Source organism: Dermacentor silvarum, chromosome 7, assembly GCF_013339745.2.
Source record: "Dermacentor silvarum isolate Dsil-2018 chromosome 7, BIME_Dsil_1.4, whole genome shotgun sequence".
Classification (NCBI taxonomy): Eukaryota; Metazoa; Arthropoda; class Arachnida; order Ixodida; family Ixodidae; genus Dermacentor; species Dermacentor silvarum.
This window is the reverse complement of record NC_051160.1, coordinates 53,563,049-53,591,045: the sequence shown is the minus strand read 5'-3', so window position 1 is coordinate 53,591,045 and position 27,997 is coordinate 53,563,049. Positions and strand designations below refer to the sequence as shown.

General features: G+C 45.0%; 1 protein-coding gene across 1 annotated transcript; it reads right to left on the bottom strand.

Moving 5' to 3' along the window:
• Window positions 1-38: 38 nt before the first annotated feature.
• LOC119458032 (tubulin-specific chaperone E) lies at window positions 39-27,978 on the bottom strand. The gene is made up of 14 exons (XM_037719824.2): window positions 27,698-27,978; window positions 26,279-26,398; window positions 24,597-24,681; window positions 22,624-22,830; window positions 20,584-20,772; window positions 18,907-19,009; window positions 17,852-18,027; window positions 15,891-16,020; window positions 11,322-11,471; window positions 9,541-9,688; window positions 9,155-9,217; window positions 7,331-7,390; window positions 5,883-5,974; window positions 39-3,082 (listed from the first exon to the last, which is right to left on the bottom strand). The coding sequence occupies exons 2-14, from the start codon at window positions 26,376-26,378 to the stop codon at window positions 2,993-2,995; spliced, it is 1,593 nt and encodes a 530-aa protein (XP_037575752.1). The 5' UTR covers window positions 26,379-26,398; window positions 27,698-27,978; the 3' UTR covers window positions 39-2,992.
• Between the last annotated feature and the right edge of the window lie 19 nt (window positions 27,979-27,997).

Sequence of the window (27,997 nt, the reverse complement as noted above, 5' to 3'; positions counted from 1 at the left end):
AGCAGATTCAAGGTGATTGCATGTCCAGGCCCACAAAATGTGCAATATGAATATAGAGTTTATTTTGGGTTATTATTTACAGCAATTTCACAAGACTTCCATGCGAGTTCCTTGAGCTCTTCATACGGCATAATTATTCATCTCAAGACATTGTGCTTTTTACTTGTAAGGAAACATCAGCATTCAGAGAGCACACAATATATTCCTCACTAATGTCTGCTGCCAAGCGTTCTAATGCAGTGGGCAACTTGTTTTCTACATGCTTGAAGGAGGCCACGACAACAATTTTCGAGCTTCAATTTGCATTGCACGTTAAACCGTAAGCATCTCGCAGCAAGCTAGCAAAATTTGAGTGCGCCCAGTGTGACAGAAAAGTTGCATTTTAATAATTTTTTTATCTCGGTTATCCCGCTGCGCGCTGAGTCGCGTACCTCAGGACGTTCATTAAAGTTTTACATCCATCTATCCATCTCAGTTGAATCGTACAGCAGTCTGGCAACGCTAACTGGTGACAAAATAAAATCGCATTTCCACTGAAGACTAGCTCAAAGTAATGGAAGTCGATCGGAAAAGTAATGTTAGTTCGTACTCCAAGCGCCGGAAGGAATTACAGGAGGTGGAAATAAGTCACGGTCACCATCGGCGGCGATGGTGGTCAGGCTGAAATGGTTTCCGCAAGTGTTTGATTTGCACTGCTTTTATCGCTAGAGTGAAAGAATTGCACGGCCAAATCAACCGTGGCACCCTTGTGGCGCTGCTGTGCTGGAAGCATGCGGAGCAAGACACATCCGATGTGGTTTTGGAGCATATAGCACAGCAGTGGGCACCAACTTCCTGACATCACACTATCCATGCCAACACACTGTTGGTGAGAGGGGCTTCAAAGCAGAGACTTCAAAATGAAATTTCGATTTAAAATTGTGGCAGTGATAGCCCAATTTTTCGCCTGCGAGAAACCATATTGGCCTCTCTACTCTCGGTTATAATGATAAACTGAAAATAGTGGGGCAACCATGGCATGGCCCCTTTAACACACTATCTTCCTAAACGCACGCCTCCACTAAAACAAGCAAGAAATATTTATTAAATGTAGCATATGCCATAATATCTTTTGCAACAAGTGTGCATTTTCATAAAATTAGCACGCGCGCTGTCGTCATAAAAATACCATTTCTGACAAGGCAGCCTATCCCTTGGCACAAAGCCTGGCTGTGCACATGGGTGCCGTTACAAACTACTGCACACCACATGATGTCCATGCCATGTTTGACGGCTTCGTTTGACTACTTACGCACATACATAAGTTTCATCACAGGTCTAACTTGGGGCCACAGCTGTGCAAAGCCAACTTTGCACAATGTGTACCGTATTTATTCATTTGTAAGGCGGTCACGATTATAAGGTGTGCCAGTTGGAGGAGCCAAGAAAAATAAGTATGCACACTAAAATAAGGCGATATAGAGTAGCCGACGGATTATTCAGACTCGGCAGGGATTGCCCAAAATACTAAATTACTAACACAGCTAAAACGCAAAATGGCAACCATGAAATATGGGGGGAAGGGAGCTCCAACAAGTGGAGTACGGGTTACAAGTAAATTTTTGCCTTTAGGTGTTGCTTCACGGCCGCATGCGCTGTCGTAAAGCCACACTACAAGGGGATATGCACGCTGCCGTGAAGCCACACCTAAAGGCAAAATTCGCGTACCTATAAGACAGGGGGTGACTTTGCAGCAAGAGATTCTGGGAAGAAGCTTCGCCTTATATTCGAATACGGTACTTTACTTGCTAGATGCAACACACAAGGGTTGGAGTGCATATACCTAAAAACTAATGCTGACATCACAACAGCTAGTTTTTCTACAAGCTGCTAAGGCAACATTGCACTCTGACAATGGCACAGCACATTGAAGTGGTTTGCTTGGCAAAAAAAGATGGAATACTTGCATGAAGGGCTGAGCACAGTATTAATTTCATACAGCTAAGGAGCCCACCCTAAAACAACTTGAGTATATCAAAGTTGCCTATACAAATGTTCACGTTACTGCAGAAATCTAGGGCAGCTATATCTGAAGGGCTGCACAAAATTGCAAGACAATAGGGTCTGTATGGAATTCTGAGACAGCCAGAAACATTATGCTAAATAAAATGCATCAAGTCACAATTTATAATGTTATGATTTAATACAGGCATTGGCTTTTCAGACAGTGGGAACACCTTCTATGTCTTATTACTCAATTACCTGTTCAACTATATTACAGGTTTCCTGCCCCACGAGTACCTTGAAATTGCATTTTGCAAAGGCCTGTATATATGTATAAATGTATATATATGCTGCCCCCTAGTCTCATGTGAGGAAGCTATCAAGGAGCAGATGAGCGATATTGATAAGTTAGCTGTAACAAAACACAGCAAACCTTCACAGAAGGTCTCCGCACGAAACAAGTACAGTCGGGAACCTCGTTGATACGATCTTCACAGGAACCGGAAAATAAAGCGTATCCATGCCAAAATCGTATCATCCAATGCATTATCCAACCAAATCATATTATCGGGGAAAAAAAAAAAGCATCATCCCGAAAAACGTATATTACGCAGAATCGTATCAGCGAGGTTCCACTGTACACTAGCGGATAGGCTGACGATTAAAAAAAAAAGCAAGCGAGGTTACAAGGTTTTCCTTATGTTCTAACATCTCTCGCAATGCACACACACGCACACGGACAGCAAATGCTTCAACTGCAGTGTAGCAGCAAACAAAATGGCAGATGTGGTTGATGACGTCTTGACACGCACTAGCCTTCACAGGCTAAACGAAACAGAAAGATGATGGAGGGTCGCTCTGTCACATCGAATACGGTGCGCTTGCAACAGTGAATCGAAGGTAGCTGGTCTACATGACACGGCACGAGCACAGCAGTGGAGTGTACCCATTTAGCCATCACAACACTTCGTTCCAAACACTTCACGCCCAACACACGACGTGCGCACCCCTACCAACGCACATAGATGCGACTGCCATCGGTGATGTCATAGAAGCTGAGGTCACGGCGTTCCTTGTCTAGCACTGACTCCTTTCCTTCCTGGAGAAGGACAAGAGGAAGTTTGAGATGTAGTCGAGCAAGGACATCAGCACGGACATGAGACACTTATTATGTATGAGAATACAATGACAAAGATAAATTAGCAACGCAGAACTTGGATCCAGAAATGATGGTGCCAATACCAGCTCCACAATGGTAGCATGACAATACAATGTTGCACAAGTTGGGGAGACGTGTAAACAGTTCTTCCAGCTAAGCAACCATTTGATTTGCACTAAAAAAATATGTACAGTGGAATCTTGACGATATGAACCTCACGGGGTCACGAAAAATATTCGTATTAGCCGAAATTCGTATCATCGAAACACAATTAAAACTAGCTAAATTAAAGAGTCGGAGGTGAACTCACTGAGGCACACGCACGTAAAAAGCATTTACAGTATAGATCACCTATAACGTAACCGTTTATAGTGCAGAACTGGCTACAACGCGGCCTTTTCCGACTCCCGTTTACCCTCCCATAGAACTCCATGTATACGCATACCGCTTACAGTGCAGCCGCGTGAGACGAAATACCGGTTATAATGCGGCTTGCGCGGGAAAATCTCGCCGATAAGGGCGGTAGCAAGCACGCTTCTCAACGAGGTGCGCCCACCGATGGGAGAGGAGATCAATGAGGGCAATGGGCATGAGTCCAAGGGCAATAAAATTGTCGCCGCGCTCTGTATGTGCGAGTGAAAGCGCGCCTTTCGCGCGGGGGACGCGCGCCTTCGCAGAGAGCGAACGCACAGCGGAGAGCTAACAAAGAATGCGGCCCGAAGCACAGCAGCCACTCCGTCCGATGGCCCGCGGAAAAGGAGGAAAAGCACAAAAGCAACAAAAGCGCCACCGCTTCAAACTCTTCGCGCCCAGTAGCGGCCTCCGCGCCGTCCGGCGCCGCGTCTGCGCCTTCGCACCAAAAGAGAAAGCACGTGACTGCGTGCTGTTCTATTTTGCGGCCATCGGTGGGGCGGCGTTTATTCGTATCAACCGACGCAGGTCGAAAATCGATTCGCAACAACCGTTCTCTAGCATGTTGCAAAGTAATAGGGCTTGGCCGGGACCACAGAAAAATTTGTATCATCCGGAAATTCGTATTAGCCGTGATCGTATCATCGAGATTCCACTGTATATGGTGGCACATTTTGGCATATCTTGTTTACTACCATGCTTGGATGCAGCACTGGCCTGTTTTGACCAGAGTAAATTCCAACTACGCGTCTGTGGAGGAGAGGGACCGAAAAAAGTAATTGGCTCAGTGAAAGGAACAGTGGCGCTGCGCCATCTGTTCCTTATGGCGAGACACGACAAGTTTTGTGTTTCAGTAAATTGAGGCCACTTATACAGCAGTGGAATGGAAAGCTGGGCAAGTATGTACAGATCAATTTTCTTGTAGAATTCAGCAGGCATAAGTGATGAAAGTTCACTAGAAAAAATCAACTCGCACGTAATAAAACAGAATTGTTTCATATCTAAAATAACACCTCTGTTAGCCACCCCATCAATGGCACTGTTTGACAAAAGAATACAAATTTTTGAACACCTGACTAGCTTTTACGGACATGTTTACAGTGGTGGGAATGGCCAAGCACATTCTGGAGCAGATTTTCTAGCAGTCAACAAAGATGATTTTGTATTGTTATAAGCGGGACACTATTCTAGCGCATCAAAACTGGTTACAGAGTACCGGTACAAATTATCACGAGTATTTCCTAGGAAGGTGATCTGCGTACGTGACCACTCACAAACAAATTAAAACCATCATGTGTCCACACTGAGTCAACCAGCATGCTCAAAAAAAGCAAATACTGTGCATCTCAAGCGTGTAAAGCAAGCCACGCAACGGCACAAAAAACTCACGGCAATACAGTCAGATGGCCATTTGAGAAATTTTATTTGAGGCCTTAAGACACCTAGCTAGTAAAATGGCCAAGCTACAAATCCGCTGCGTTACAAACACACACAGATAAGACTCGACACAGCAAAGCAGCTATAACAAAATGCTGTTATATGCCGTTATATAACAAAATGCCGCGTCAAACGCGTCGTCGGTAGAGGAACACCTATTTCTCCAAGGCCACACCGTCGGTACGAAGCACCAGTGCGGGACACACCAAAAATGCGTAATGGGCCGCGCACACACTAATAGGCCCGACAGCACTTCATCCTAAACTAGGCACAACTCGCGAATATGGCACAGAGTTCCCTAATGGGGGACCGCAAGCATGTGTGAGTGTGCGCTGGACTGGATTAGCTCAGTGACCCTTGTGCTCATTTACCTTTATGAATGGCACGAGATGTGGCGGTACTCTTTATGTAAGGTAGTGGCAACCGCCACCTGGCACTGACCGCAACTCCTCTTTGTCGTGGCCTCCGAGATTACGCAGTGCGGCTCGTCCTGTAGCAGCTTCTCTTATTTGTAGCATGGATGTAGCAGCTTTAACAGAATTTAGCAGACCGGAGCAATTGTAGCAGATTTTCCACCACTGCGTTTACCACGTCTGTTCTGCGAATGCCGGAATACACCTGCTGCTTGTTGCATACATTTTGTCCCTTTATTCCTTCACGATTCCCCCAGTTTATTCGTGATTTACTAGAAATAGAACAAAATTAGCTGCGAATCGGTGCCTCTGTCCATGTGTTCCTTCCTTTCGTGCTCATGTCGCTTCCGCACGACGAATTCCACAAGAATACGAGTCATTTAATACCGCCTCTGAGATGATGGAAGTAACTGACAAGGATAAACATAGACCGTCTGCCCTGAGAAACTGCTTGCAACATATCCTTCTACACCACTCACCTCAAGACTTGCCAGGGAAAGGCAGAAGCGGCTTCCTTTCCGAGGGAACAGCTGCATCACCAGGGCTTTCAGCTTCTCCACCGACATGGACACTACACCAAAATCAGGGCAAGACACATAACACCATAACATGCATAACTGTGCCTTCCTTTCAGCAATTTTGTGTAATGTTTGTAAGCATGCTATGAACACACCACACTCGCACATACATAATGCAACTACAAAATATAATGCAAAGGGGGAGATTTCTGGCTACTTGTAAAATGAAATCAGGAAATTGATGTTACAATAACAATGAGGAGTAACTATGCATAATGCAGTTGCGCCAAATCGCTTAAAATAGGGGCTTTCAGCACAGGGCAGGGCCCTCGTCTACCAATGGTAGCTAAATTAAGCATTGCCAAGAAAATCACAGCGTATATCACCATGACTTGGCACTTAAATAAAAAAAAATTTTATTATGGGGTTTTACGTACCAAAACCACAATCTGATTATGAGGCACGCCATAGTGGGGGACTCCGGAAATTTGGACCACCTGGGGTTCTTGCACCTAAATTCACCTAAATCTGCACCTAAATCTAAGTACACGGGTGTTTTCGCATTTCGCCCCCATCGAAATGCGGCCGCCGTGGCCGAGATTCGATCCCGCGTCCTTGTGCTCAGCAGCCCAAAACCATAGCCACTGAGCAACCACGGCGGGTAGTTAAAACAACAGATGATGGCACAGCGCTATCAGATAAACACACATTGCGTGTTCTGAAGAAATGATACAGCATGATGATGCTCTGGTATAATGTCTATGATGATGATTCGAGTGAGTCTTCATGCAAATGACCTCACACTAACAATGAAAGTCATTGATACACGAGTTTTACCATAAACGTTTGCTACAGAAAATGTAAGAATTTTCTAGAGAACAATGCTCTGATTTACTACAAGTGTCCATTCCTGGAACTACAATGATGTTTCTACCCTGCTTGTGCGCATCATTTATATTGCTGCACATAGACGAGTTTTATGCCGCATTAATACCTTTTCAGACATCAACAGCCCACAGGTGATATTTATGGTTAAGGGAAAACACTGGGAATGCCAGAGATGGAAATTCAAGACAATGAGCAACATGAGAACTTGTCTTTTTCACGGCCTTGAAAAAGACAAGTCCACTTGTCGAATTGTTGGCTCCTGCTCTCACCTTGTTCTCGTGTTGCTCATAATTAATGATTATTAAGGTTGTTTAAATAAAAATCGCATATCACACTGCGGTTCAAACCTGCCGCAACTTACAGCCTCTGTGGCACTGATGTCGCCCTCGTAGTTGTGCTGCAATTTGTTTGAAAGCAACAACACAGAGCAGTGCTACCCAAACTTGAAGATCTGATCCTTAAATTGAAACTGGGTTGCACTGACCAAGTGTGACCAATGGAGGTTGGCTCTCAGTACTTACACGGTAGGCGCTTCCTGATTGGTCCTCGATCAGGTTCCTGGGGCGCATGAATTTCAACAGCTGGAGGGAGCGCACTTGTCAAGGAGCATGTGACGAGTTGACAAGTTTGAGGCAACAAGCAGAACATAGGGACTACTGTAGATCCATTACCAGAGAGCCTCTAAGCACATACAGTCTACGCACATCATGTTAAACACAAGAACAAGCTGACTGACCGACAGTGTTTAATGTTCCCAGGTGACATCTGGGCTTTTACAAAAATTCCCATTGTGAAGGGCGCTGGGTTGGTTCCAGGGTTCTTTAATCCATGCTGAAATCTAAGCGCACAAATGTTTTTGCATTCCGCTTCCCAATGGAATGTGTAATCTTGAGCTCAGAAGCATAAAGTCATTGTGACCGAGCCAGCGTGCCGAGTACGAAGTGTGACAGATTAAGACACGCTTTAACGTTCCACAATACAGCTTACTACATTACCCGCAACTTTAAAATGGCATTGCAGGAATTAAGCTAAGGATGTTCAAATGGCGAGATTTCCTAATCAAATCAAATACAAATATTCAAGAAAAACAACTTTTGAACATTGAATCAAGTCCCAGGTATGTACATACGTATTTTCTCAATTATAAAGTGCAATACAGGGTTTGTCCGAAAAGTAATGTCAGTGATTATATTGTGAAGCGACTATTCATTGCAGCGTGCTAGGACCAGTTGGGATTGGTGGAGAGGGAAGTTAGCTTACGCAAGCGCGGTCACTTCATCGTCTGCTACAAACTGGAGAGTAAGGACGGGCTTTTCGGTGAAACTCATCATTTCCCGTGCAAGCCGCAGTGCAGCGCTCGTTGCAACAAAGGATTGCCTTCAAGATTTGTGTGAAACTCGGCAAGTCCACAGTGGAACTATTTCCTATGATAAAGACGGCCTCGGGTGATAATTGTTGGTCAGAACGTCAAGTCTACCAGTGGCGCTTGAAAACGGGACATTTTACAAAGTCAAAGAGGCTTGCACCAAGGCTTTAGTCTAAAGGACATTTCTGAGGAAGCCTACCGTGACGCCTTTGATGCCTGGAAATCTCACTGGAAGCGATGTATCGACACAGGAGGAGCCTATTTTGAAACCTTTTAATGTGTTGTACTGATCCGATCCATCACTTTTTTTTATTTGACTCACTGACATTACCTTTCGGACATACCCTGTATAAAGGTTACGTGGAGTCTACTCGGTAAAACGAAAAAGACTTGTGTTATTTAGGATATCTACTGCTGTTCACAACTTATGCTCAACTGAGGAGCTTGCAAATAAGGAAACTGAAACATGATCGCATCTGGTGCACCATGAAAATGGCAGTAATGCAATGCAGGAAAAGCAAGTGTAATACTACAGCACCATACATTGTTTTAGAGAGAATGGGAACAACATGGCAAGATTGTCTGAATGATAAACTGCCTTGCCTAAATTGCAAAAGCAAACTTGTATAGGCTGCCTAAAGGCTAGACATCCTCACTCAGCAACCGAAGCCTCTCTACAGCAACAGAATCATTTGGAATTGTCGACAATTGCACTGACTTTTTCCCTGCGGACTCCAATAAGCATCATCCCTTATATTCGAATAGAAAAATAATATTTAAAAACTTTGAATAGTGAATACTCAAATTGAACATATACCAAACAGCAAGGACTATTCTATTCGTATTTGAAATTTCAGGTATTTGCATTCCTTTAAACTAAAATAGAAAAAGGGAAATGCTTAAAGTCTACGAGAGAATTTCACACTGTAGCAGTTGTGGTACGGCAGGTGACACAAATAACTTAAGACGGAAAGGATACTGATGACCCTCTTGTTTAATGACGACGTTTTGCCATCTGGCACAGTTTCCGGTGCTCCATAGGCTGAAAAAAAGGAAAAATACAAAAATAAATGATGATACAAGTCAGACCAGTTAAAATTCCATCTCCATAAATAGCAGTATAGTAGCTCATACAGAACCATGGTTAGAGATGTCAAATTTTACCTTACAAATCTTGGTCAGGATGAACAACACGAGCTAAGATCATGCTAAGACAAAGAGGGAATAGGCCAATATGCCTGCAGGATTAAAACTTTTTAATGCTCAAAGTGAAGCCATTTGTTCCAGTCAAACCTCAATGTGACGAGCTTTGGTCTACCGGAATCTCTGGTTCAACACTACAGACTAGAAAGAGGAAGGACTCACTTTTGAGAAGGCTGAGGAACCTAGGATGTTCACGGAGGAACTCTGGAGAAGGTGTGCCCCCTTCTGCAGTTCCACCACACTGGACCCACAATGGAAAGAACCGGTTTACGTAGTAGATGCCAGCTTCACGCCTTTCATCTCTTGTGACCTGGACAGTATCGGATGGACTAATGCAATGGCAGCTCCCCTTTAGCTACACTGATTGAGTGATCAGCTGAATATGCAGGATCAAAGAAGGATCAAAGATCTTAAGTTACAGTGAAAACTGGCCACGCAATATGGCGACAGTTGGTGTTCTCACTGTCATAAGACCTCTGGCTTGCTTACCTCATGCACAACACCATGAAAAATTTCTGAGATCTTGGTACTGTAGTAGACATGCCATTATATAAACTTCTGCAATACGACGCCGAGAAACTTTTTTTAAAAACCAAGAGAGTCGTCCTACCACAAGAAATAAACTTGATTCTGTCATTTAGTACACCTATATTTGCCACTTAGCATACATGGATTTTGTCTAAAATATCTACATTGTGGTGCCACGACAAAACCCAAATACAGTCAACAATAGATTTTTCGAATGTGCCCGATAACTTGGATGCCTCCACGCCACCGCCATGTCTCCCACAGAGCCAATGGAAACTTCGGACGCTGAAACCCTTAGCCATTCGATTGTTCCGACTTTTTGCCATGACCGCAGGTCTGATACATCATAACTGAAGTCACCACCACTGCCATTTTTATTATCTCGCAGCACTGAACCAGCGCTCTCGCACGCCGATCCGCTAGCAGCCGTAGCCACGTCAGCATCGACTCCCAACTTTGTCATCCTTTCCTATGGCTTTGAAGTGCGGAAAGTACGGCAAGGGTCAAGCGTTGCATAATGCCGATTCCAGAAAGTCAGCTTTTCGCCGCAATACAGCGGTGTTATTCGGTTAAGCATATGCATTCCATTGCAGTGAAGCACACCAGGAGCAGAAAGGAGCCACTGTCACGGGACACAGTATGTTTCCTTTAATTATACACGCGTATACCTGCAGTCTCCTATCACAGTACGAGCACCGATACACCTAATAAGTATACTGGCAGGCCTTCAGACCCGTTTCGGACATGCCTGTGGTGATTTGAGCCCTTGAGGACCATAAAAGTCATGCCTTCATTTTTTGGACTGCCCAACCTTTTGGATGTTTTGCGGCCCCTACCTAGTCTGAAAAATCGGACGTTGGCTGTAATCATGTGAATCTGTGAGTCTAACCACTGTTACAAGGTTATTGCACAGTGCAAGACGCATCTACATGCGTCCGAAATTTCCAGAATGTTGTCGCCGATCGTATAGTGAAAGAGTATAGAGAATCAGATTGTGCATGTGACATGAATAGTGGCATACATTCTGAAACATACACGAGCTCCAGCAATAACGCTCGAATGTGCGATGCATCATGCATAAACAGCCAACGCACTTCCTATAGGTCAGATTTCAACAACCAATGACTGTGTCCGCAGTTACTGCTGCGCTTCGAGTGCTACTTGTTTTTCCAGGCCCAAGTTCGCCCAATAAAGAGTTAGATTCACTGTCACCAGTACATGAAAACTAATACTGGTGAGAATAATTTCATATTTACTTCATTATATCCAATAATTTGTTATATCAGGGATCGACTGCATTCACTCCACATGACCATGACAGGATGCTGTGTGTGCTGGTTTGTTCAATGAAAACGTGAGCAAACGCGCATTTTAGTGACCCTTTGGGAAGGCCTGTGCTGGCCTCAAATACTGACCGCCATTCTGTCGAGGAGCTGCAGGTTTCCCAGGTGAGCCACCAGGAGGCAGCGTGAGATGTGCCGCCTCTCACGGACTGTCACAGGGTTCCCTTTCACAAACAGATCCTCCAGACGCGCCAGCTTGTTCAGCTCCGCTATGCTGACCCACTGCAACAATGAGAACAATGGCACGGCATTTGTCATCCATTACATCTGGCTGCATTATTTGTTGGGCCTAACTGCAGGCATCACACTAGTTTAATCGACAAGATACAATGCAAAGTTAGGCGCACAGAATTTAATTGTCAGGTGGACATTTATTGCCGTACTTGTTCCTCGTCTGCATATTACCATTATCATATTTCTTCATCACTACCCGTGTGTACCCATCATCATCATCGCGGGCTGCGCCTGGGGTTTTTGCCGAGTCTCTCAGGCACAATAAAGATTAGCCAAATTGCTTCCTCCCATTACACTGATTATGACATAAATGTTAGCAATTGCCTGTGTATGCACATCCGTGCATAATCAGTGTTCTTACTGTCTGTGTTTCTTGACACAACTTTCAACTGTGGTTGTGTCCGACTTTTGTCTTATGATATGCAGAATGTTATTTTTTCCAAGTCAATTTTGCTGTTAAACATTTTCGATTCACCCCTCACAAGTATCTTATATTTTTTGACAAATTCTTAATTTATCATTACTCTTGACAATTTGAACCTGGGTTATATCATCATTGTTCATAATGTTCTTGTACTGAACCTCTATCTATTACAAACCTCGAAAGTCTCAAAAACTAGTCGATATATCATGAAATAGGTATGGTGTTCTATGGGTCAAAGCTATCACATCTGCAAGCTGTGAGGTAGACTTTTCTTTCCTTACACAGTTCTGCCATTTTCACATCTTGAAAGCATGTAGAGGTGTTTTTAAAGCTTTTCATTTTGCACCAGCCACTCATACTTTTCCTATGTTACTGCTTCCTGACTGTGCTAATCCCTGTTGCCAGAGCACTTCGTGATGAAATTTGTATTACTTTGTTCAGGTGGACAACCTGTCACAACAGTGGCCTTAGCAGACTGGTTTAATACAAGTATGGTGACTATTAAGCTTGTCAGCTTAACTATTCTGGCACGGCTGAACATGGAAATACACTCGCCAGCTCTAGTGACTTTGAGAGGCAGTTTTGCTGTTAAATACTTTCACTTCTTCACTCACTAATATTTTACATTTCGACAAATACCTGACATTATTTCGCTAAGTTAATTATTTTATGATTATTCAATCACATTGAGCCCAAGAAAAATACTCAATTTCATTAAATTCTACTGTGCACTTTTTGCACATGAATACTCTGTATTTGTTGTCTCATGTTCCCTATGAGGTCTTTATTCTTGTGTTTATACAAATGCACTGCGCGAAAGGCATTCGGATGTTAGCAGCAACAAGCATTGATTACGGGGACCATGCAAAACCTTGCTCGGAGGCACCATTTTTTTGCTCTAAATTATTTTTCTGCATGTCAAAGAAGTAAGAGCAAAAGGAATATGATAATTAAAGCAAACAAACCCAAGTCATTGGTTGCAAAAACTTCAAAATAAGGCAGAACCTCGTTCATACGTTTTGGAAAAGAATGCGAGAAAAAACATACTAACCAAGAAAACGTATGATCCGAAGTAACTAAAAATGCGACAGGCTCAACTGTATTTGACATCTACGAAATGCAAAGTGCTGCGTGAATTATTGCGCACGAGGCACGAGACGTCGATAAGCATTGAGCTGGTGTGGCTTCAGTGACCCGAGACACATTTTGTTGTTTTCCTATTGCGTAGTGTTTAACCCTTTGAGGGTCGAATTGTTTTGCCAAATGCGAACCCCCAGGGTCGATTTTTTTTATTGCTGATTTAAATTCTTCGAAAAAATCTATTTCGAAAAAATATGGTCGTAATTTTTTAGAGTGACAGTAAAGTGAGGAAAAAATCGTTTGTGTTCTAAAATACACAATGTCTATTCGTGAATAAGAAGATAAGCGCGCTGAAAAATGGTTGTGTGCACGTCCGGAAACCGAAACAAGTGAGAAGCCTTCGTCTTATCACCAACAAGGGGCTATAGAGCTTTTGTGGTCTCCAAAAAGGGAACTGCAAAAACGGCAGCATTGTTTGTGTATGTAGGCGGCTGCCTGGGAACAGGTGTAATCGCGCCGCGGTGGGCGATAAACGATCAAGTAACAAGCGGTCACCCTTTGAGAGATTTGAAACCAGATAGCCATCAGTTTAGTGCAACAAGCGGGATCCGCCGCAGGAGAAAACCGTTGCCGCCGGTGCCGCGCGCGCGCGCGCTCTCGGATGCGCAAGCGAGAGCTGACGCGCCGTTGCCATAAAAAAAAAAAAAAAAAGAAAAAGAAAAAAAAAAAACGGAGAGCCATTGGCGCAAGTAAAAATTGCACGTCTTCCCGTCGAGTGGCAGCACATACCAAGCGAAAGAAATGATAGAAAGAAGAGCGGTGTTCTGTGGAAGAGCGCACTTGCCGCCGCCGCGCGCACGCGCCGGGATGCGCGAGCGGTAGCTGACGCGCCGTTGCCATAAAAAAAAAAAAAAGGCAGTGGCGCAAGTAAAAATTCCACGTGTTCCCGTCAAGTGGCAGCACATACCAAGCGCAAGAAATAATCGAAAGAATCGTGCACTTCGCCGCCGCGCGCGCGCACGTGCGCCCGGATACGCGAGCGACAGCCGACGCGCCCTTGCAAAAAAAAAAAAAAAAAACGGCGAGGCATTGGCGCAAGTAAACAATTCCACGTGTTTCCGTCGAGTGGCAGCACATGCCAAGCAAAAGAAATGATCGAAAGAGGCGCGCTTTTTAAATGTACAAGCGATACCGTACATGTACGCCATTGACCATTTTGAGGGTGTTCGCGGAGGTCGTACATGTACGATATTGACCCTAAAAGGGTTAAGGACAGCGACAGGAAGCCAAAACGAAATCCAGTTGGTGGGCAATGCCGACTGCCGCTGAATCGAAATTTGACGCTCACATCGCGCCACCTGCAGCTGGGAACAGCAGCACGTTTGTATTATCGCCTACTAAAAGCGTGCAGTACGCTACCAACGGCACTACGCCCCAGGCACTGTAAAACAATTAGGCGAAGAAGCTTATCGCAATGAGTTTGGCGGCTATAGCAGTGAAAGCGGCGTGCGACGACCCGGGAGGAGAATTGCTGGTACCAGATTCAGAAACTGAGGGCGCGCCGGCGTTTTCATGTGAAACGGGCGGGCGAGTATTGCGGGGAAGCTGATGCGGCGAGCAGCTACTATTTTCAATGGCGCGCCTTGCGCCTTTTCTTGTTTGCATAGGATCTAGTGGCCGGAAAACGCATACGATCACAGTCTGCAGCAGGGAACGGCGGCGTGTTTGGATTATCAGCTATTAAAAGCATGCAGTAAGCTTCCAACAGCACCACGTGCTATGAATCCGATAGTCAAAGATGCTTATCGCAACAGGGTTGGTGGCGACAGCTGTGAATGCGGCGTGCGACGACCCCGGAGGCAATTTGCTGGTACCGGAATAAGAAACTGAGTTTACGCCGGCGTTCTTACGCGAGAGGGGCGGGCGAGTATTGCGGTGAAGCTTCCGCTGCGGGCAACTATATACTGTTCTCGATCGTACGCACCTCGTGCATTTTCTTATTTGCATGGAATCTAACATCCCGAGAATGTATCATACGATCTCAGTTTGGCGATGTACTGAACGTTGGTGTAGAAAAATCCTATTTTCCAGCAATGTATGAACCGGTAAAAAACAAGCATAACTCTAATCATTCTTTGCGTTCTTGATTGTGAACATTGGCGCCGGGAAATTATATGGAACGGGATGGTATCAACAAGGTTCTACTGTACCACTAAAATGGGAGTCACCCTCAACTAGAATTCTCTGGGCTTGCGACGCCACGTTCTCCCATGAAGTAGAACTGCAGTACCCAATAGCACCAAGGCATTGACATTATGCAGCGAAACTTGACATACCATGGTTGCCAAGCCTGCTCAGCCTTCTTGATGGCATCGTTTCTATGACTACAACAGCTTCCGTGAGGCACAGCAGTTGGTGCGCCATATGCTCGCCATGTTGATGGCAGAGTTTAACATGGTTACACTTTCGGCAGAGCTGCTGCGATAAGGCAATAATTAAAACAGTTGTAAAACATAATGTCATAGTTTTTTTTTCGCAACACTGGCAATATTGTGTGAATTTAAATCACACATTACATTTTTAACCAGTAATCATAGTGGCGTAGATTAGCGTCACATCCATTGCACTAAGTGCCCAGAATCGGCACACTGTAATGGTGCTATAGGTGGTGCCCAAAACTCGTCATCAATGATGTGTTTCTGGCTCCCGCAATCTTTTCCGCCACATGCAACCAGCAAAATCATAGCCTTTAAGGTCCGCATTTTTTATCCACAGGGCGCCACCAGTGTGGCATTGATTTGGAGACCACCTATTAGTGACGCCCACCAAGATTTCTCAGGTGCACCTGAAGGGTCCCTCTAATAAAAGATAGAGCATTGTAACAATCACAACTTTCGGCCCACCTCTTCAAGACGGTTGTTGTGAAGGTTCAGTATCACCAGGTTGGCAAACAATGGGGTTTTCTGGCCCGGCGGTGTATCCGGGAACGAGATGCTTGTCAGGTCGCAGTCAGCCAGTGACAGGCTTTTTAACCTGAGCAGAAGAGAGCAATGAATTAGATCACTTCAACTCTCCTGCTTGCAACACTGAGCAACAAATGCTGAAGCAGCTAGCACACAGGCATCACAGCTCAACAAACCTGCTAATCTGCATCTAGTAAGCAAGAAATATCCCAAACGTGTATAGTTTTTATCAGCTGATACAAGAGCGCCTGGAAAATCCCATATGGGCAGTACAGTTTCTTATAATACTAGTACAGCAGACTTCCATTAATCCAATCCCAACTGAGAGTCCCGACTGGTGCTCATGCATCTCTATGGGCCCAAACTTTCATTATGTCAATCATAAAATTGGCCTTCGCAAGATAATTTGAACTTCACTTGTCAGCACGCACGTGCCTGAGCCCTATAGTGACCCCTTTGGCAGCAGCATCTGTCTCAGCGAAGCTTAGGCCACAGTGAATGCGTTGAACATACACCACCTCCCATTGAAAACACCTATTTTCAGCCTGCTAAAGAGAATTTTTAAGCAATAACCGTAGCTCACAATGTGTGATTACAGCATTCACCCGATTCTAATGCGTGCCTCTTTTTTGAAGAAAACTGGGTCGAAAATCGCCTGGATGGTGCAATCGAACTGCCTTCGCGACGTTCGTATGCTCTACTACATAACATGCATGTATCGCGGTGAAGACGACTTTAAAAACAATGTGACAAAGCTGACTTTAGGAAACCGGCCACCAATGTGCAAGACATATTGTGGGCTGGTTTGCGTCGTTGCTCTCAGAGTCAAAGTCTAGACGAAAGGACAGCATCCTCAGACTCATTGCTGCTCGATCCATCAATAAAATCAACCGCAGACATAACAGAATCGCAAGATCTGCGATCTTTCGAACCGCACACCCAGCTTCCGGAGACAGCCATTATTGCTTTCTACTTTGATCATCGTGAAACTTCAAAGCACATTAAAAAATCAAGCCAAGCAGGAAAAAGCAAACTGGTTAGGAAACAAAAATATAGTTCTCCTCCTGCACATCCGATGGTGCAGTGTGTCCATGAGTGGCACAGAAGGTCTCGAAAGCGGCGTTTCAAACCATCGATGGCAGGCTAACGATGCCCACTGGGTGCAGTAGGGAAAGACTTAATGGCCTTTCAACTGCAAGGCCTGGAATTCCACACAGGCACACCAGCTCACCTTGGCAAATGCCCCAGATGGCAGACAGTCTCCCAGGAGGAGATAGGGTTGTCCTGTAGCGACAGGCGTTCGAGCTGCTGAAACAGCATCTCGGGTGGCGGCCGCAGAACGCTGATGCCGTTCAGCGACAGAACCAGATTCTCGACCCAGGGCCACATCGCGGTGAAGACGACTTTAAAAACAATGTGACAAAGCTGACTTTAGGAAACCGGCCACCAATGTGCAAGACATATTGTGGGCTGGTTTGCGTCGTTGCTCTCAGAGTCAAAGTCTAGACGAAAGGACAGCATCCTCAGACTCATTGCTGCTCGATCCATCAATAAAATCAACCGCAGACATAACAGAATCGCAAGATCTGCGATCTTTCGAACCGCACACCCAGCTTCCGGAGACAGCCATTATTGCTTTCTACTTTGATCATCGTGAAACTTCAAAGCACATTAAAAAATCAAGCCAAGCAGGAAAAAGCAAACTGGTTAGGAAACAAAAATATAGTTCTCCTCCTGCACATCCGATGGTGCAGTGTGTCCATGAGTGGCACAGAAGGTCTCGAAAGCGGCGTTTCAAACCATCGATGGCAGGCTAACGATGCCCACTGGGTGCAGTAGGGAAAGACTTAATGGCCTTTCAACTGCAAGGCCTGGAATTCCACACAGGCACACCAGCTCACCTTGGCAAATGCCCCAGATGGCAGACAGTCTCCCAGGAGGAGATAGGGTTGTCCTGTAGCGACAGGCGTTCGAGCTGCTGAAACAGCATCTCGGGTGGCGGCCGCAGAACGCTGATGCCGTTCAGCGACAGAACCAGATTCTCGACCCAGGGCCACATCTCTGCACACTGCAGGGCCTGCAGTAGGAAAAGGACGTTTCCAACTGTGACACTCTACAGCTCCCCCAACTTCCAAGAAAAGAAGAACCATTGCAATTTATTTAAAATGACACTGCACACAACGATGTGTGGCTTCTATCAATCACCTTATTTTGGGTCAAGAATGTTTTTGCAGTCGACCTCTGTTGTTTTGATCTTGATGGCATCGACAGAATTGATGTAATTATTTAGCGGGCTGAATTAGAAGCATAAAAACATCCGAACACACCACTGCTTCACTCGACAGTATTTACCTGAGCCTAATGCACACTTAGTTCTTATGACTTCATAGTACAAAAAAATTGGCCCAAATGATTTTACACGATAGAAAATATAGCATGCCTAAAATTCCCTGAACCTGGAAGTTACAAATCTGATTAAATCTGATTAAATTTAAACTCACACTTTTTGGATAGCATATATATAGAGCAGCCTCCATGCAAAATTTTATGTTTGGAACACAAGTGTATGTGTCACGAAAGACTGGTAAACGTCGACGTTTGTGATACCAAAACTTAAAAATCCTGTCCCATTACCGCTGACTGACAGTGTCGCATGACTGACAACGTGCAACTCCTCGGCACGACCTCCAAGATAAGCCCCCATTCGCCTGCGCCGAGCTAAAAGATCTCAGAGGCAAAGTGCTGAGACTTGTGTCATATCCGTGAACCACACGGTGCACGCGTTGTCTGCTTAGGTGCTACTTAAAGACTTGGTAAAGCCCTACAGCTTTACCAAGATTGGTTCAGTAGTATATACTACACATTTATTGCCAATTTAGCCAAAGCTAAATTTTGTTTTAGTTGGCCTTCCAAGACTTCGCTACCCACGAAATGGGGAAATGCAGATGACACCCACCTGGTCCCAGCTGTAGCCAACACCCCGCAGGACCATCTGCCGAACAGACCGGAAGTAGTCCCGAAGCTCTGCCGGCTCCTTTGGTATCTCCAGCATGTTCTTGCTGCAACAGAGAGCAACAACTTGGCACGATGGTATGAAATGGTATGGCAACAATGAAGCAAGACGGTGCATGGTAACTGATGAGGCCAAGTGCATGCCGTAGTCGCAGGTGCAACATGAAGTGGGCAACATCTACCACTACACCCCGTTTCAAACTTGGCAGACAGGGATGCGGAAGCTAAGCAAATAATGTGGTGATGGAAGTCTCACTCTGCATGGTTCTCAGTGCAGTTGTTTTCAATCTAGGAAGCTCTTTGCCGAATAACTACAGGACATAGACAAGTTACAGCGGTTAGTTTGCAAAGTGTAAATGAGATGGTACTACTGACCCAGACGCCACACGACACCATACGATGCCTTTTGAGTGCAGCGGAATGCCTGAATGCCTCCGTGATGTAGGTGCTTCCATAATTGTAGGTCACGCATACTACTGTATACAGCTCATACCACTTATAACATAACAGATTATACTGCAAGACCGGTTATAATGCGGTCTTTTCTGACTCCCGTTTTATTTTCCCATAGAACTCAATGTATATGCAAACCGCTTGTACAGCACCCACGCGAGATGAAGTATCAGTTATAATGCGGTTGCTGCAAAATCGCATAGGCAAGTGCAGCAGTGAGCATGGGTCTCAACAATGTGCGCCGGATGGGGGGAGATGCGGCGGCAGTGCGCTGGCTTATGGTGCACGGGGGTTGCGTAGGGGCGTGCAAATATCAAAATCAGAGAGTAAACGAGGATAGCCGATATTCTAATTGACATTATGAGGGGAAATGGAGCTGGGCAGGCCATGTAATGCGTGGAATGGATAACCGGTGCACCATTAGAGTTACAAAATGGATACCAAGGGAAGTGCAGTCGAGGACGGCAGAAAGCTAGGTGCGGTGATGAAGTTAGTAAATTTGTAGGCGCAAGTTGGAATCAGCTAGCGCAAGACAGGGGTAATTGGAGATCGCAGGGAGAGGCCTTCGTCCTGCAGTGGACATAAATATAGGCTGATGATGCGTACATTAAAGCGTGATGTGATTGTTGTTCGAATGTTTGTCCTGAGCACGCCACACCGCAGAGGTAACACCAGCAAGGTGCTTCAAGATGATTACAACGTTGCGTTGTGTAAAAGTTATTCAGAAGCCAACAACGGTAACCTAACGACGCTGCTGGCTGAAGTGGATGAACTTTTTAACAGTGCGTCAGAGGATGCGGCCTTCGATGTCTTAAGAGTGAAGTGCAATAATTGTCGGTTTCCTGCGCCTAAAAGGAGTGTTGGTTCAAGTTTTATTCTGCTAATAAAAATTTTTACAGAAATTTAGTGCCCTGAAATGGGCAAGTACAGCACTTCACAATGAATGTACAAGCGTGCGTAATCACGTTTCATCATGCCAACCAAGTTAATAAAGGTACGTCTTATACACAGGTGCATCTTATACCCTAACACTCTTTTTTTTTTCCCCAAAAGTCGCGAAAACTAGGAGGCATGACTTACACGCTGGACCAATCAATCATCCCAATAACTAGCTGGACCAAAAAATTGGTCGGTGCTATAGACACGAGGAGGAGCCTGTTGTGCTCACCTGAGGTGCAGTTCCGACAGGTACGGCAGCTGACGGGTGATCTGTGCCACTTGTTCCCACGTCGACAACATGGTGTGTGTGAGCACCAGGCATTGAAGCTTGGGCACCAGGCCCGCCAGCTCACCATCATTGCCAGGCCGGTCCACGGGCATATTTGCCAGGACCACCTCACGGATAGTCTCGCCACGGCTGCAAAGTGCAGAGCATAAAAGACCCATGTTCCCAACCTGTTCTGGTCTAAATTCAGAGAGCAGAAAAAACACCCAAAATGAGAATGCAAACGATCCCAGTGCTATCCTGAGGTGGGAAATATATTGAGAAAACTAACAGGTACTAGGGGCCCTGAACCACTTTTTATCAAAGTCGAGATGTGCACTTGAAGCTAAAAGACTATTTCTTTCTTTCTTTCAGAAATACTATGCCACAAGAAGTACTTCAATGCGTTCAGCAGATGCAGAATTATTGGTAATCAAACATCCCCTAGTGGTGCTTCCTCTCCTTTTTCAATGACTTGCACTGAGAAGGCTACAGCGGAGCAGGGCATGCCCACAACACTCCGCCTATTGAACGTCATCATGACGAGCAGTTCAAATTTTATTTTGGATATACACGTAGTTGCCACTACTTCCCATTTTGGTGCCTACGACGCGCCAAATGCAGTTGTCCTTAGCGAGTCGCAATGCACGCAGTCAGCAAACTCGTCGCGGCGGCCGCAGTACCTTCGCTATGTAACAGACCACAGCTACATGCAACTGTAGGGCATATGCGCAGCGTTTGCTCTGCACGACAGGGCTTGAGTGAGCGCTCATATGCTCCAGTGCTCCGAAGCCCCACGAGTTAGTGCGCGTCGGCGTCTCGTGCGCAACGATCCACATTACGTAGATGTCAACTACAGTTGAGTCTGTCAAATTTTCTAGCTACTTTGTATCGTACATTTTCTTGGTTAAAACGTTTTTTTCTCGCGCTCTTTTCCAAAACATATGAACGAGGTTCTACTGTACATGATGCTTTCAAGAAATAAAATTTTGTTGCAAGTCGGTGCTTTGCCCTCGTTTACGTTCTTCTCGTCCCCATTTTGTTTCCACACCGTGAATTTGCCTCACTAATCACCAACTAGCCCAGTCACATACTCGGACGTAAAGTCAAGCTGGAGCTTCCCTCTGCAACAGATAAATCACGCGTGCACTGGAGCTCTGCTCACATGTCCCCAATTGTTCCATAATCCATTCTTAGGATGGCTCCCATCCGAACTAGTACGTGCTAGTTCATGACATGGTGAATTCAGCATGCAACACGGGCACGTCGCAGAAGTGGGTTGCATGTTCTTTTTTCTCTGCCTGTCCATGCTGCTTGCCACATTTTCTGCTTTGGACGCAGCGTGTTTTCACATTTCCAGTATAATTCCAGTTTTGTGAGCTCACGGCGCTTATGTTTCTTTGTCTTTTTTTTTTCAGTTCTTGCACTACACCTTTTCTTTGTCAATGCAGAAAAAGATGCATCAATACAATTTTGCTGCATGGAGACAGTATATAGACAAGCACTTCAGGGATCAACATAACAGCACATCTCATGAAGCCATATTCAGGTTGGACTTGTGACAAATGCAAATGAATACAGTTGTGCAACTGCAGGCCTTCACCCCCCCATTCCATCGCCTTTAACAGTATTTCGTTCTCCTCACAACCGCAAATAAAACACAGCAGTGACAAGGCCTGCACTTAAGTTTTTATGCACAGAGTTCTACCTAATGCTTCAAATCAGTCACTTTTTTTTTTTTTACACAAGTGAAACAACGTTTCAAGTTATACTGGCTTTATTACTACTGAAGTGAACCTTTTAAGAGGCTGCCATACCGTAGTCTTGACAATAACCATTGCACACGCTTCAAGTGCACCAGACTATGCAGGATTGACAATCAAAAGCCCAACTCACTAGGACGTTCATGAGTGCTATCAACCGAACAATCAAAGGATTATGCCTAAGCAGAATTGAACACTCCTGAAACTTTGCCAGCATCCCACCCCTGCCAAGTCCACGCACCTGAGAATGGCGGTGATTTTCTCGGGGCCGACAAACTGAACAGTCCGGTTCGGCGTGAACTGCAAGAGCAGCACATCTTGGTCTTCACTGAGGCTGGGTGCCTCTAGATCGGATAGGGTTGAGAAGTACTTCTCGCGCACAGCATCCGCCACGCTCAGCGTCCGCTCCACCTTCTGCGGACGAATGAACGATCCGCCTGTCTCCGACCTGCATACCGACAAGAGGTCAATACGAGCCTTAGCTACCAATATAGTTTCTTGGTCACACATCTTCAGCCTAACCAATGTTGCTTCTTGTTGAGAAAATCTGCATGTTTGAATCACATGTAATTTCCTGTAATAGGCCATATATTAGCTGCATAGAGTATTAGTCCAAGAATTTTGTATGTACTCTTTGTATTGCTTCAGCTTTATAAATAAACCTCATTTTAACTGAGACAGAACTTTTGATTTTTTTTTTCAAATGTAGTCGGTGGACAAAAATTTACATATGTACATACTCGAAACATTGTTGGGCCCTACGGCCATTGCGGTTAGTGTCAGGTTCATAGATGGTACCTTCATTTCACTTCTGCATGTAAATTAAAAATGAGCTGTACTTATACAACTGAATTTCACACGACCATCCAGTACATACAAAATACCTGGACCTGGCTTACCTGATGTGGTGCAATCACATGTAGATCAAACGTGCACAGGTTTTCTCAACAAGAAACAACTGTTAAAAAAAAAAAAAAGAAAGAAAAAAAGATCGACTGAAGAGAGACAGGGCTAATACATTTGATGATTGGACATGTAAAATTGTTTACAAGCAAGGCCAAATCATCTGGCAACTTTTACTTCAACTAGCACTTTGTTCCAAGTTATTGTGCCGAAAAGCTATAATAATCACCCCTCATAACCACTGCTACAATTAGGAAGCTTTAAATTAACATTACTTGCTTGCCTGGACATTGCACATCTGCTCACATTCATAGTGGCAACAATTATGAGTTCATTTGACTCTCAATGTGTCCACAAATGAGCCATACCGAAAGCTGTCATCATCATGCCTTCATGACAATGATACAATTTTTCTGTTGAGGATGGAACATAAAAACAAATTGTTCATTGCTTAATCTCATTATGTGCTTAAGCTCTTACTTTTTTTTTTTTTGAGTAACACATTTAACTTCCTAAGGTAAACTGACCAGCTCAAGTTGTACCATTAAACCCTGAAGAATATTTTTTTTTTTCTCATAGAAACAGTACAAAATGGCTTTCTTTATGACCTGAAATACTTTGAAAACATCATTAAAACACAAAAAGATCTCTTAAATCCTTGTATGTATAGCAAATAATTATTTACGATTATGAACTGCCCCCTTCACTCCCTGGAACTTTGTGAAAAAGATTGTTTGGACTGTAGTGTTTCTCCACTGATGCTGTGCAATCTACTGCATACCACTAGCGGGTATGATAGTGCTCAAAACACAAATTGTGTTTCTACACCAGGTTATGGTTTTCTTACGAGTATTTTTTAGCAGACGACGCAATGGCACGTCCGTGTCAGGATCACTAGCTGCCATCTAGCGTGAAAAAAATAGAAGCACAGACGATGGAACGGCTGCCACCAATCAAAGCTGTCAAAGAAAAAAGACCCTTTGACAGCCGCTTTTTGTTATAAGCCATACAGAAAGTAGTGAAATGCATGACAAGGTGAGCTCATTATAAGCCAAATAGTAGCAATTGCTTATGACGAGCTGAGGCCATCGAGATCCCTGAAGGGGTTAAGGCACAATTCAGTACGAGGGGCAAACATCTCCATCACACCAAGAATGTTGTGAAATGTGTCAATTATTAAAAACGTCCTCTTTCAGTTCTGAAGAAACACTACCATCAAGGCACACGAGGACTTAACATATGCACTGAGGCCTTATATGGTACTATATTCAAAGTGCCTGTAACATCTTTCCATTAAATTTGCCAGCTCACCTTGTTTGAAAGTACTGGACACCATTGTGGCATCCATTGTGCTTGCCACGGTATGGGTCTTCCCATTCAATGCCCAGCCATGTGCCTGCAATCGTGACAGAAATAATGCGCACAAAAATTTCAAGATCTCGTCATTTACAATGACAATGGCACAATTCAAGTAATGACGTAATTGCAACCTACCTTAGCACAATTTATAATCGCACCAATTGCAGTGGCACAAGCCTGTTTCTTCTTGCATGGGGAATGAGGATCTCACATAACAAACTCCAAGGGTAGCACAGAAATGTTATGACAACACTACGCGTGATGGTCCAGCACTGACCAGCTTTTTCGACACAATCCATTAATCACACGTAGGTTAAAGTGGTACTTACTAAATTTCTTCGCTGGAAGACAGCAAGAAAGCACGGATACAGCAAAGCAAAACTTAGTTCTTAATGACATGTTGCTGAGTGTTTTTCTCTCTCTTTATTTTTTAGTTCTTCGAGCAAGAGTTCCAATGCACAAGGAGGACCCACACAGGACATGCCTACACTAAACGAAACGCTGAAGCGAATGCACCATTTAAAGATAGCTTGAGACTAAAGTCGTGCATGGCTGTTGAGAAGTAAAATTTAATTATATAACTCTTCCTTTTGGTGGACGCTTTGCAGATTGCAGGAGATGAAAACCAACACAGGAAAAATGCATACTACAGAAAGTGAAACAGTCGGGATCCCAAGAGTGTAAATTTCACAGAAGTGAAGACACTTAATTTGTGCGTAATATGGTGAGTAGCGCTTTTCTAGGAGAGCAGCCATTTGTGACCAACGTGGTTACGCTACCACTGTCAGTCACTGGTGTGAATAACCCCTTACCTCCAACGAAAATTTTCAAAATGCACGGGAAGTACTAGATAAAAGGATCGAACAATAGTGAAAGCACGATTCATACTGACATGTTGCTTGTGAAGCACACCCTTATCAATTTAGCGGTTGTAAGTTTTCACACTCAGCAAGCATTTCTGTGATTAGCATGTCGATAGCAAAAAAAAAAGAGAAAGAGAGCTGTAGTCACGACTGCAAATCACAGTACATCGCATCTACACTCCTTGGCTTGGCTGCACCACTAGGAGAAAAGGGTGTAAAAACTGCGACTCAGAAAGCTGTACACCCTATCACAAATCAAGGCCAGTTGGCCTTGGGTTTTTGTGTAATACGGTGTACATTACTGAGCCAGTTACTTACACCGGTGTCAAAGTTACTCTGTCAAGAATGCAAGCAAATCCTACTGCTGCCGAGCCTGCCGAGTTCCTCTATTATAGTGAAAATCTGCCACATCCAATTTAAGTGGGCTACTTAATCCGGAAATAACCCCGTAGCAAACACTTAACACGTGAAAGCTGCTGCAGTATTAGTGATTCAAACAGCACTTGACGTGTATATAGACGCCAGCAGCCAATCTCTGCAAGGACAGCAGCGTTGCCACATACCAGTGTCACAAATCCAGTGCCTTGCTTTACAGTTCTGCGGAAATTAATAGATGATGTATATAAATTTTGGCCTAAAACACTCATATAGCCCTTCCTCTGTGATGCAGCACACGACAGTTGGAGACCCATTAAAATGAGACCTTGCGTTTCACACGAAGGAAAGCGAAACAACACAAGACGAAACAAGAAGGCAGCAGCGCCGTCTTACCCTTGGTGTCGACTACCGGTCCGCAGTAGCGTACCACGCCGTAGTGACCGTCGCAGGAGACGCGCGTGCCGACGGCCACTTCTTCGAGCTGCTCGCCCATGATCCGAGTTTAGCGCGCATCTGAAATAAACACACGCGCGCGCGCCGATCCATGTGGCGTGAAATGGGTCACGCCGAGGTTTACTTTACTCTGTATTCTGCAGTACGCTCCGAGCGCAAAAGTTTCCACCGCTTTGCGAAACAGGCCTAGTGAGGGAGGAGGAGGGAAGAGATTTGAGTGCTAGAAGGGCTAGAAGCGCCGCCGCGCCCAAGACCTTCGCACAAACCGCTTCCCATATCTTGACCATCTCATCACCTTAGAGCTTTCTCTATGATCTCATTGCCACAATTAAAACCGCAACACGCGCGCTTTTCTCGACACGGCTGTCCCTGAAAATCTCCAGCGTTATTTGCAAGATTTAACCGCAACGAACTGCTGTTAGAAACACCCTTTGTTTAGCATGTCGAGTGGTTCGCACATCCAAGACAACGTCTGCTGGTAATGAAACGTAGTAAGCAAGTGGTGTTCCAGGAAGATGGGGTTGATCACAAGGCGCGTTACTACAATACGTCGTGTTTACGGTAACAACAGGCGTACCGCATGTGGTGATTATCAAATGGAAGGATGGCTTTTGCAAACAACACTGCCGTTCAATGGCAGAAATGAACGAGGAAAAAAAAAAAAGAACATCTCCCAAAACACTTCAATCACTGCAGGTAGCAACACTTCCCGTTTTTACCACGCAATGCGGGTGCTGGCGCAGGCTGGTACGCGGGTTGCATCGAAGAAGCATGACGCACGACTGACAATACTGCTCACGGCGGGTGATCGAAAACACGACAGTTTGAAATTAAAGAAAAAAGAAACGGGCACCTAAAATTATGAATCAGCTACAACCGAAAGCACGCGATACGAGCATGACACGGATACAACTATTTTCGAAAAATCGCACAGAGTCAAGCATCCGTGCTTACAAAACGACGTGGGTGCGCGTTCGCGTAGGTGAAACTGCGATCGGGTTTAGTTTTAACACAGGACGAACAAAATTGAGAACCCCCTACGAAGCAGACCGAAAGCGACAAGCGCACGTGAAAGCAACGAGCCGTCGGCCAGGCAGACGCCAACGAAAGTAAACGAAGAGGCACCAACGACGGGGGCAACCTACATTTTCCCATGGAAAACGTCCAAAATATCGCGCGACAGTCTGGGTTAGCGGAACGCCGTGTCAACTCGATCGCCGCTCGGGATGCTTTCGTCCCGGAACAGCCAGCTCAAGAAAGCTTTGCCAGCGCACAACACGCGAAAACATCGAGCTCTTTGTTGTGCAAGCGGTGATTAAACAACGCATCGCATGGTACGCGCAGGTAGGTTCTACGCACAGAGTGTAATCCTCGGGCTGGGTGAAGGTCGTCCCTCGTCGGAGCACCAGACTTCGCTTGCTTCGGTCCTCTTCCGAATCCCGAAGTTTCCGCTCCTCTGCTCCGATGGCCTCACGTTGTTAGGGGCAGCGGCTCTAGGCAGTCTATCCCTGCACGATGTTGTCTTCCGCGATAACGCATTACACTAGAGCGCGAGCGTGCAGCAGTTTCCACTCCAAGAACAAAGAGACTGCGGAGACTGTTTACAAGGCGCAACGAAGAAAACATCCAAAACAGCTGAGCCGAAATTTTGACGGAAGT

Excerpts from the sequence above, each read along its gene's own strand:
- LOC119458032 (XM_037719824.2), bottom strand. The coding sequence starts at position 26,378 with ATGGGCGAGCAGCTCGAAGAAGTGGCCGTCGGCACGCGCGTCTCCTGC. Across the intron at positions 19,010-20,583 it reads CTGTCGGAACTGCACCTCAG|CAAGAACATGCTGGAGATAC; the intron begins GTGAGCACAACA and ends TCTCTGTTGCAG. Across the intron at positions 18,028-18,906 it reads TTGGCTACAGCTGGGACCAG|GCCCTGCAGTGTGCAGAGAT; the intron begins GTGGGTGTCATC and ends TTCCTACTGCAG.